Below are 11,891 nucleotides of genomic sequence, written 5' to 3' on the forward strand. Positions count from 1 at the left end.
AGTACCAAGTTGTCACAAAAAAAGAAAAGAAAAGATGCATCGATAATCGTTACCCTCTGAATCGTAATCGAATTGAATCGTGAGGTGCCTAGAGATTCCCACCCCTAGATCTGAGTAATTTTCTCTTTCTGTCTTCAGTCTGAGCGATTGCAGTATTACAGAGAAACAGAGTCTCATCCTGACTTCAGCTCTGAAATCAAACCCGTCACACCTGAGAGAGCTGAACCTGAGCAGGAATAAACTAGGAAACACAGGAGTGAAGCACTTATGTGCCGTACTGAAGGATTCAAACTGTAAACTGGAGAGATTGAGGTCAGTCACATTCACATACCAGAATCAAAATGCTTGAAATCACTTCAACAGTTTAAACTAAAACAATGTAACATATTATTTGTGCAAACTTAGTATTTGGTGATCTGGTGAAATAAAGATGAAGATCTCTCTTCCTCTCTCTGTTTTATTTGCTTATGAAGATGATGACTTTACAGAATAAAGAGTTTTCTTTTCTTCTGTCTTATTTTCCGCTCTCTCTCTGCTAATGTAGGTTAAGATGCTGTGATATGACAGATGAAGGTTGTTCTTATGTGACTTCAGCTCTGAAATCAAACCCGTCACACCTGAGAGAGCTGAACCTGAGCGAGAATAAACTAGGAGACTCTGGAGTGAAAAACCTCAGTGATCTACTGATGAACCCACAATTCAAGCTGGAGAAACTACAGTTAGTATCATTATACTGTACAGCAATTACAGTGTGACTGAAGTTTATTTATTTGAAGACAGCAGGGCTTATGTTTCATTGTTTATAGCAGTGCACTTCTGGGTTTTCCCTATTGCTCACTTTTTTTGTGTTTTTTATCTAGTTAGTAATTGTTTAATTTCCAGCATTTGATACAATGTACTGATTCTGTACATGCAGAAATCTGCCTTTTCAACAGAGAATAAAGAAGAGAGATGTCAAATAAATAGGTAAAAATGAAAGAGAAGAAACAGTGTCTTCCAGCACACAGAACTAGTGTGACTGGGTTTCAGAACAAACTATTGGAAACTAAATGCTGCTGTAGCTCTTCAATAAGATGATCATCATAGATGTGTCGTGTCTTTTCTTCCTTCACAAGCAGTAATGACCACTGCCGACTTGAATTAAAATAAACGAACTGTTTACTGAAGTTTGAACAGGTTTACACAAATACAGCGCACACACATGGAGTCAATCTCATTTCACTTCTCTATCTTTTTTCTATCTGTGCGCTCTCGCCCACTATGCATTATGGGTAGACTTTTCTTAAAGCTGAACAACCTTGTAAATTACAAAACCGATTCTGTTATTATTAAAGATAATTAATTAAACATTTCTATTCTAATTAATTCACAACATCCTCCCCCCATGAACAAATGTTCATCAACTTAAATCTCTAATGCGTAAAGCAATTGAATGGGTCTCTTTAACCCAGTCCCTGTGGATGTGCGAACAGCACAGGATCTAACTTTGCCATCTCGGCCTGGGAACAGCTCTTCAATTTTTCCTAATTTCCAGGTTTGTCTCGGCATGTTGGCATCTCCTATGAGAACAATGTCACCCATCTTCATCTCAGAAGGTTTCTGTGTGTTGCAGGAATGTGCAGATTTCAGGTCCAGTAGATAGTCCTTCCTCCAGCGATTCCACAGGTTGGTCATGAGTCGGTTCCTGTATCTCCACCTTTTTGTCACATCCTCTTTACTCACAGTGGGATGATCATAGTCTGCCGGAAATGGTTTTGGAGGCAGTGAAGTAAGTCATTCACCCACCAAGAAGTGTGCTGGTGTTAGTGGCTGCGGCTCGTCGAGCTCATTGTGGACAAAGGTGAGGGGTCTGGAATTCAGTGTGGCCTCTACTTCTGCAAGGAGTGTAGACATTTCTTCAAAGGTGAGCGATGCCTTTCCTAGCACCTTCCTCAGGCTCGTTTTCACAGACCTAACAAGCCTCTCCCAAAATCCACCCCACCAGGCTGCTCGTTCTACAATGAAACGCCAAGTGATGCCCTTCCCTGAGAAGTATTCCAGAATTTGTGGATCTTTGATGGCTTTCCACAGCTCACTAAGGTCTTGGTTTGCTCTCTTAAAGGTTTTGGCATTGTCTGAATAGATGACCTTGCACAGCCCTCTTCTGGAAACAAATCGCTTTCTGTTGACTGATTTGAAACCAGTTCCAAATGCACTGCTCTAGTGACAGCACATGTGAACAGAGCAACATAAGCCTTGCATAGTGCACAATCATTCTTCACATACAGTGGACCTGCAAAGTCTATGCCAGTTACTTCAAATGGGGGGGTCTCTGATATTCTGTCTCGTGGTAATGGAGCAGTGTCCTGCTGTGCGGGCTTTGCTTTAAATCTTTTGCACACAGTACATTTTGACAGAATACTTTTCACAATTTGTCTGGCTCGCAAAATCCAGTATCTACTTCTAATTTGTACTAGTGTGTCTCTCAGACCAGAATGCATGATAAATTCATGATTGTGCTGAACCAGCAGCTCACAATATCTGTCTTTGTTGGGCAGAATCCATGGATGTTTTTCTCTGTAACTGAAGTCTGACTGTTGCAGTCTGCCTCCAACACAGAGCAATTCATCTTCGTCAAGGAAAGGTTTTAGGTCTCTGATTTTTGAATCTGCGTTCAGGGTCTTACCAGCTTTCAGCAAACTGATTTCATGACTAAAGCTGCTATCTTGTGTCAACTTTATCCAGTACTTCTCGGCCTCAAATATTTCCTCAGCAGTCAGCTCACCTCGCATCTTGGAGCTTGAACTTGCATTGTGCACAAACCGCTTGATCCAAGTGGTGACTCGCAGAACTCGCTTTAGCTTACTGTACTTCAGTAAATCCAGGACAGGTTCCATTCTCTTTTCGTCACTGCCGCTACTGAGTTGCACAATGATCTGCTGACCTTGCTTTAGCTCACTAGTCACATCTTCATCACTTTGATCTTCATCGCTGTCTTCCAATAGATTCGGTGCAGTCAGAAATGAAGGTCCTTTCCACCACAGTTGACTTTCCTTCAGGTTAGCTGCAGTCTGACCTCTGGTGGGAAGGTCTGCAGGATTGAACTTGCCTTTACAGTGAGACCACATTGCAGGATTGGTTAAAGACTGGATTTCTGACACTCGGTTTGACACAAACTGTTTCCATTTGTAAGCTGGACTGCGAATTCACTGCAGCACAATCATCGAATCCGACCACATATAAACTTGATGGAGCTCCATATTCAGAGGCTTTAACAGACTGTTTCCTAGTCTTGCTCCAATCACTGCTCCCATCAGCTCAAGACGAGGCAGTGAGATCTTCTTCAGGGGGGCTACCCTGGACTTTGAAGCAACAAGGCATGTGGTCTTTGCTCCATCATCAGCTACTCGTAGCAGGTAAGCGACAGTAGTATAAGCTTTCTCGCTTGCATCACAAAACATGTGGAGTTGATGTGCGTCGTGTCTGTGCACTGGTTTTATTCCATACCAACGAGGAATGTGTATGTGGTGGATCTGTGGAAGTTCTGAACACCATCCTTGCCATTCTTGTGCAAGATCTGTGGGCAGCTCCTCATCCCAGCCGAGGCCTCGTATCCACATCTCTTGGAAAAGGCATTTCACTCGCACAGTGAATGGGGTAAGAAAGCCTATTGGGTCGAATATGCGAGCAGAGAGCTTTAGAACACTTCTTTTAGTATTCTCTCTTTTAGCTACAGCATCCAGCAATGCAGTCAGGTCAAAGACGAACTCATCTGTTTTAGTTCTCCATACCAAGCCTAGTACCTTCAGTACTGATCCATGCATTTCTGTCTCTGCAGGTTCACTCATTGTGGTCTTCCATTTCTCCCTTAATGCAGCACAGTTGGTTGTCCACTTGCAAAGGTCCATGCCAGCTGCATACATAATCTCACTTGCACCAGTAGTTATGGAGAAGGCATTTTCGACATCACTTGCACTTGAGATTAAGTTATCAACGTAAAGTGATTCTTATATTATCTTTACTACCTCAGGAAGTTGGTCTTTGTATTCCTTCAGATGCTTTCTTACTGTAGCTGCCAGGAGGAATGGACTGGGGGACACTCCAAACACCACTCTCGTCATCCGTAGCACACGCAGCTTCTCACCTGCGTCTTCATGGGGTGGTGCAGTGAGCCAGAGGAACCGCACTGCATCTCTGTCCTTCTCAGCAAGAGAAATCTGCAAGAAAGCCTTCTTGATGTCTGCGGTAAATGCAATCTCATTCAGTCTGAATTTTATTAGTATGCTGAACAGATCTGGATTCAGGTTAGGACCAGTAAGTAGACAGTCATTTAGTGATGGAAAGCCAATGTCATGTGATGAAGCATCAAACACTACTCTGAGCTTTGTTGTTACCTTGTCTTCGCGAAGAACAGCATGATGAGGCATGTAATACTTTACAGCGTTTGGAGATGATCCATCCTCCATCACGTCTTCGATGATGCCTTGCTCAAGGTAATCATTCACAACTTCATTATATCTGTGATACAGCACTACATCTGACTGCAACTTTCTTTTAAGCCCTTCAAATCTTTTCCTTGCGATTCTGTAGTTATCTGGGAGTTCTGGTTTGTCAGGTCGCCATGGCAGCTCAACTTCATATCGTCCGTTTTTGTACAGAGTTGTTTTTTGAAACATGTGAAGAGCCTTCTCTTCTTCAGGGCGGTCTGTCTGCTGCATGGTAATGCCAAGGGACTCTATTTCCCAGAAGGCTTTCAGACGTTCTGAGACCAGCGTGTCTTCATTCATTTGTATGTGCATGCATGCTGCGTCAGAAACACTGGACATTGTGACTGGGCCCTGCACTGACCATCCAAAAATGCTCTCAATGGCCACAAGAGCATCTGTGATTCTTTCCACTTGGTCTGACACTACATGCCAATAATAGTCTGCACCAATCAGCATAGACAACTCTGTATCACAAGTGCTGGGGTCTGTATAGTCTGCCAACTGCAAGCCTTTTCGTTTCAACTCTGCTTGGATGTGCTCCCCTGGAATCTTCATCACAGCACTGCACACTTGAGGGGTCTCGAGTGCTTCTACTTCCACCTTCTGCTCTTTGTTCCAGATGCTTTGCAGAATGACTTAACTGTGTTGCGCTTTGATGTTACTGGTGCTGCAGAGCCAAAAGTATGAAGAGTGAAAGTTTCTTGCTTTGTCACAGGCAATTTTAAAGCTCTTACTGTGTTCTCACTGATGAAGCTCCTCTGTCTGCCCCCATCCAGTAAGCAGCGAATGCTTTTACGTCCACCAGGTCCTTCTGCCCATGCTCTTACAGTCTGAAGAAGCACAGTGTTCTGTTTATTGGGCTGGATCTTAACAGAATGTGAAGCAAATGAAGAAACTACATCATCTTTGTAGTCAGTGTCTGAAGTGTTTGTTTCTCCTTTCTCACACACAGCACTATGATGTCTGCCTCCACACACATTACAGCACACCTTGGCTTTACAGAATCGTGCAATGTGCTTTGGCCCAAGAAAAACAAAGCATCGTCCCAGTTTCATCAATTTTACCTTTCGTGCAGCAATATCAGTTCCTGGACACAGTTCTGTTTTGTGTGCTGTACTGTCACAGAAAAGACAGTTCTGTATTCTTTGACTGGTGGTTTGCAGAACTGCAGCTGACGGCATGTGAAGCATGTGATGCTTTTTCTGCTTCATTTCAATTGATGTGTCTGGTCTTTTTAAATGGTTTATGATAGCTCTGGTTGTCTTTGGAACTACCTGGCTTAATCAGCTGCATGGCTCTTTCTCTGCTCAGAATCTCTTTCTGCAGAAATTCCATAACTTCTGAGACCTTCCATTCATCATTGGTTCCTCTTTGGCGACTGTACTGAAGAGCAATGTCGTCTGGAATCATCTGTAGCAGAACAGGGCTTAGCAGGCTGCCGTATGCTTCTGATGCAACTCCAGCAAGTCTAAGCTACGGATCTGTACTTCACATTCATCGTAGAGTTGTCTCAGAGCACTGACATCGTGTGATTCTTTACTGGGCAGAGATTCAACAACTTGGTCATATGCGCATTAATGAGCAGATCCTTCCTTCCGAACCGGTTCTGAAGCAGATCGATCGCGTGATCGTAATTGCCGTCTGGCAACATCAGTGCCGCTATTGCCTTTGAAGCAGCGCCGGTTACATATGTCTTTAAATAATTAAACTTCTCTGTTTTGCTCAGCGCGTCATTTCTGTGAATAGCGGTTTCAAACTGATTCCAAAAGTCTTGCCACAAGCTAATTTCACCGCTGAACTTGCTGATAATTAACTTGGGTAACTTAACTGTCTGTCCGCGCTGCAATGGCACTGCGTCACACGGCCTGCTGTTGGTGTTTTCCCGGATTCTCTGCATCACGCGCTGACGACTCGCTCTCCATACTCCTCCGCATCAACAACTTCATTTTCCAAATCATCCGTTTCTGTACACTCCTCTACTTCGCGATCTAACTCCAGCAGCGTTTCCTCTTTTGCAGATAACAGGGCTAACAGTTCACATAATCTGTCAACAATCGGATCATCTTTGCCAACCTCTGTTTCTATGTCTTGCAAAAGTCTCGTCGTGGAACCGCGTACAGCTCTCCGTTTTCTGAGTAGTCTTTCAAGTCGTTCCGCCATTTCGGATGTAGCCTGCAAGTTATCCCGGGTTTACACAAATACAGCGCACACACATGGAGTCAATCTCATTTCACTTCTCTATCTTTTTTCTATCTGCGCGCTCTCGCCCACTATGCATTATGGGTAGACTTTTCTTAAAGCTGAACAACCTTGTAAATGACAAAACTGATTCTGTTATTATTAAAGATAATTAATTAAACATTTATATTCTAATTAATTCACAACATCATGTGAACTATTGTTATTTCTCTGTCTTCAGTCTGTGGAATTGCAGTATTACAGAGAAACAGAGTCTCATCCTGACTTCAGCTCTGAAATCAAACCCGTCACACCTGAGAGAGCTGGACCTGAATGTGAATAAACTAAGAGACTCTGGAGTGAAAAACCTCAGTGATCTACTGATGAACCCACAATTCAAGCTGGAGAAACTACAGTTAGTATCATTATACTGTACAGCAATTACAGTGTGACTGAAGTTTATTTATTTGAAGACAGCAGGGCTTATGTTTCATTGTTTATAGCAGTGCACTTTCTGTTTTTTTTTTTAAACTAAAACACTTTATACTCAATATCTCACAGTGAGTCTGAGTTCACATCATATTTGTGTAAAATTCTTCACATTCATGATTTGTTTGTAAGATAATCTCTCTTTCTCTGTTTGTGTCTTTCTAGTCTATATGACTGTGGCATTACAGATGTTTCTTCTTTAACTCAGTCTTTGACTAAATCAAAAGCACTGCAGTTTTTAAAAGAGCTTGATCTGAGAGACAATAAGATAGGAGACTCAAAGCAGCGGCTCAGAGACGAGCTACGAGACTCAAACTGTGTCCTGAGGTGAGGAAACATCACTGAGATATTAAAGAGATCTTCATTTACCTCTGATATGTGAACAAACCTTTCAAACATTCGTGAAAGGAAATTATCATTAAGCTTTATTGCAACAAAGGGTTTGTGTGAGAACAAAATGTGAAGTTATTGAAATGTTCAACACAAAGGAGGAAAGAGAAGAAAAGCTCACTGTCACAGCTTTATACATCAACACCTGCTTTATTAACTGTGTCAGTAGAAGTGAATCATTTCAGTGTGAAAACAGACTTGGTCAGATTGTAGGAAACGCTGCACTCCTGCTAAAATCAGTGCAGTTCCAGCTTCAGCTCACAGCGTCCAGCTCACATGAGAAATGTCTCTGTCTCTTGTGTGTTTTTACTGTGACAAGACACACGTCACACTACTTTACACTTACTTTACTCTCAGTTATTTGCTAAGAGCCTACAAACATGTTTAAACTAGAGGACAAACGGCTTTAACTAAAGGTTTGTGTTTGAACTCAAAATAACATTTGTATTTGCTCCCTGTGGTTTATTCCATACGCCGTACACTCATTAGTTTCTCCTTTACAGAGACTGAATAGGAGTCGCACCGACACACACACACAAACATATGAACATGATTCATGCTTTATATCTATTATATTTAAAACAAATATCTATGCAACATCATGTAGAGTCAGTAATTAATCTGATTACAGGAATTCAATTTAACTTATTTTTACAAAAAAAAAAAAAAAAACAGTAATTGAAATATAATAATTTGCACTTTGTTCCACTGAACTCTGATTGTTTTCTCTTCTGTTCCACTTTACAGAGTAGATGAAGATCAATCACCAAACATCCCTGATAAAGGTCGATCACCAAACATCCCTGATAAAGATCGATCACCAAACATCCCTGATGAAGATCGATCACCAAACATCCCTGATAAAGATCGATCACCAAACATCCCTGATAAAGTTCGATCACCAAACTCTGATAAATGCATTATATCGTAGTGTGAAATGATCATGAGAGGAGCAGAAACCATCAGGTGATCCACAGAAGAGTCTCACTACTGTCTATGAGGAGAAATAAATGTGTAAATGTGTTTCATAAAGGTGGAAGAGACTCAGACTTCACAATTAAATAAAGCAGCGTGTGTGTTAGCATGCGTTTTAGAAACGTGATATTGAATGATCAGTGTTGGTTTAGGATGTTTAATAATTATTTATAATAATTCATTATTATAAATATCTATTTAGTTTTGTGTGAAATCCAAGTTTTGGAATTGGGAATATATTGTTGATTCTGATTTGTAAATTGAATTGATATTTTATGTGAAGTTGTACATGTCTTATATAAAAAAAAAATGATTATTTATAGATTTTTTTGTAAAATCTATGTTTTGGAATACATTTGTGACTCTGATTTGTTATATATACAGTATATATGTGTGTGTGTGTGTGTATATATATATATATTGTTGTGAAATATGCAATTATTCTATTCTAATTATGCCTTTTGGTATATGAATTACTTTATTATAGTAAAGCACAATTGTAACTGTATTAAAAAGTGGTTTTATAAAGAAAAGTACCATAAGTTATTAAACAATTTATTAAGAAAGTGTTATATAATGTAAAACACTTGTAATAATAATCTTTGTAACCATTTATTGAGAAAATGGCTCATAAAGAAAAATACCACACTGAATGTTAAAGACATTTAGTAAGCAAAAAGTAGAATAGAGAGAAATGTAACGTATTAGAAAGCATTTAGCTGAATATTAAGAGAAATGCAACATGTATTAGAAAGCATTTTAAGGAATACTAAGAGAAGGATGCAAGTATTACCGATTGTTGTGTTGCAGACTGGACGCAGGAGAAGGCAGAGGAGGAAAGCCCGTAGAAAGAGGACAAAGAGACGAAGAGCTTTATAAAGTCCTTAGGGGTTTTACAGAACTAATGACAGTTGTCTGTAAAAGACAATGTATACAGAGGGAGTTTCCAGGAGGGGATTTCTGAACATGTCAAAAAGTTTGATGGACTTTAAAAAGGACTGTAAAGGAATGTCCAGTCAGACGTGGATCCACCTGGACTGCCTCTCCGGTGCTATATGCCTTTGCTGTTGTGCCTCTTGCAGTTAAGACTTGCAAACTGTTGTTTTTTGATTTTGTTTTACTTTATTTTTTATATATATATATATATATTAATACGTTATATGTAAACTAGTTAACCTGCATTTAATATGCCATAAGTCTCTGTTTTCGAAAGATTGAGCTGAACTGACCACGGAGAAGTCTTCTGTGATCTAAATATTGTAAGTATGGAAATTTACATGCTTATTGTATATAGCAGACTTGACTTACTTTACCTTACCTGAGAATAATTAACCCTCTGGGGTCTAAGGTGTTTTTGGGGTCCTTGAGATGTTCTGACATGCCCTTACATTTGTGCTTTTTTCAGTTGCTTATAAACATATTAATGGCAAAGGTGTTATTACACTCTATTTAGCACAAACAGGGCTACCATAATATGTGAGCAACATGTATGTACATGTTTGTATTTTTGAGAGAATAATGTTTATGCATGGTTATTTAAAAAACTAAAAATGAAAATGTCTGAAATAAGGCCACAAAACACATACTAAATATGTGTCCACAAGACTTCTGACTAATGGATATTGTCGCCTAGAGTTTTTTCTTCAAAATGATGTGAAAATCATCCTGCCTAATCATTCACATAAAACAATACATTGATTTAAATTTTGTAACACACTTTTTGTTTGGAAAGGCAATATGTGAGTGGGCGTGATTCACACCTGAGGAGACAATGGGGCCCGCATAATGAGGCTGCATACTTAATGAGCCTTTCATTCAGGTGTGTGACTGAGCCACAAGAATGCAAGGACAATATATATATATAACTGGTTCACAGTTGTTGTTGTTTTTTCCACAAATTGTGCTTGCATATTGTACAATATCCAAGGTAAACATTTCTAGTAATTGTGCAGTTAATTGTTCTCATACTGTATTTTCAGATTTGGAATATATTCTCCACCCAAATGTGTCACTAATAAAGCATAATAAAATTATTTAAAGAGAAGGCTTATATTGACCTTTTAAGATTTTGTTTACATCTATCCTTGTATATATATATATATATATATATATATATATATATATATATATATATATATATTTTTTTTTTTTTTTTTTTTTTTTAAAGGTTATACAATTACAACATTTAAAATTGTAACAATATTTCCAGTGTAATCTTTCTTTGTAAAAACTAAAGTATACATTTTATCATACGTAATTCCGTCACGATCCACACACCGGAAACGGGTTAGATCCAAAAGCAGTATTATTTATTGGGGAATCCGTACTCACAAACAGTCCATGCAGGGGTCAAAACCAGAGAAGCAATCCAAAACAAGAACAATACAAGACAGGCAAGAAGGTAGTACTCAGAAGTGGTGTGATATAAGACAAGGACTCCGTGACAAACACTGAAACAACCAGGGTATATATACACACACAGAACTAACAATGAAACAGGGAACAGCTGGGAACAATGATGACGTGGAACAGCTGAGTGCAATGAACAGTGATTGGTACAGACAAGGATTGTGGGGAATGCAGTTCCTAATGTGAATGACACCGTGGGGGAAGAGGACCTCTAGTGGACACCAGGAAACATAAACCAACACTGTGACAAATTCAATTCATATGAGAAGAAATTGGCAACATTATAAGCTTATTTGATGTGGCAGTATTTTACAGTAAAAATTTTATAATCTAGCCGATTTTGTAGTCGATTTTTACTCATCTCAGTATAGCAATAGAGTTTGGTAAAAGCTGTTCATTCATTCACACATAGAAACGCGATTCATATTTAACCCTCTGGGGTCTGAGCTGTTTTCTGGGCCCTGGAGGTGTTCTGACATGCTCTGACATTTGTGCTTATTTCTGTTACTTGTGACATTTTCATGGCTAAAGTCTAATTACACTGTATTCAGCACAAACTCTGCTACAATAATATATCAGCAGCATGTGTGTAAAAGTTTGTAGTTTATAGAGATAATGACATTTATGCGTGGTTTGTGAAAATACAAAAATAATTCTCACTGAAGTAAGGTCATGAAACCCATACTGATTATTTCTTCACAAGACTTTTGAAAATTGTATGACGTAGCCTAGAATATTTGCTCTAAAACGATGTGAAAATCACCCTGACTGCTCATTCAGATAAGACAATATATTGATTTAAAAATTTTACGACGTGTTTTGTGCGACAAAGCTTTATGCGAGAGCTCATTAATATGTAAGCTTTTCACACCTGAGAAAGACAAAGACCCTCCCCTAACGGCCCTATAAGGAGCTATCAGGCCCTATCATTCTGAGCAACCTTGCACAAAGAATGAGGAGATTTTAAAAAGAATGGCTTTTAGA

At 39.4% G+C, this 11,891-nt stretch overlaps 1 protein-coding gene across 2 annotated transcripts in view; it reads left to right on the top strand.

Annotated features, from left to right (window-relative positions):
* The window catches only part of LOC307161630 (NACHT, LRR and PYD domains-containing protein 12-like), a 32,662-nt gene extending 22,243 nt beyond the window's left edge, over positions 1-10,419 (top strand). For both annotated transcript variants that reach the window (XM_079876488.1, XM_079876487.1), the window contains exons 12-16: positions 139-312; positions 545-718; positions 6,886-7,059; positions 7,299-7,460; positions 8,271-10,419. In XM_079876488.1, the coding sequence (XP_079732614.1) occupies positions 139-312; positions 545-718; positions 6,886-7,059; positions 7,299-7,460; positions 8,271-8,454 (868 nt within the window). In that variant the 3' untranslated portion in view covers positions 8,455-10,419. The remainder of the gene's footprint in view (positions 1-138; positions 313-544; positions 719-6,885; positions 7,060-7,298; positions 7,461-8,270) is intronic.
* The last annotated feature ends 1,472 nt before the right edge of the window (positions 10,420-11,891 follow it).

The sequence above is a fragment of the Squalius cephalus genome (genome assembly GCF_949319135.1).
Source record: "Squalius cephalus genome assembly, chromosome: 7".
Lineage (NCBI taxonomy): Eukaryota > Metazoa > Chordata > Actinopteri > Cypriniformes > Leuciscidae > Squalius > Squalius cephalus.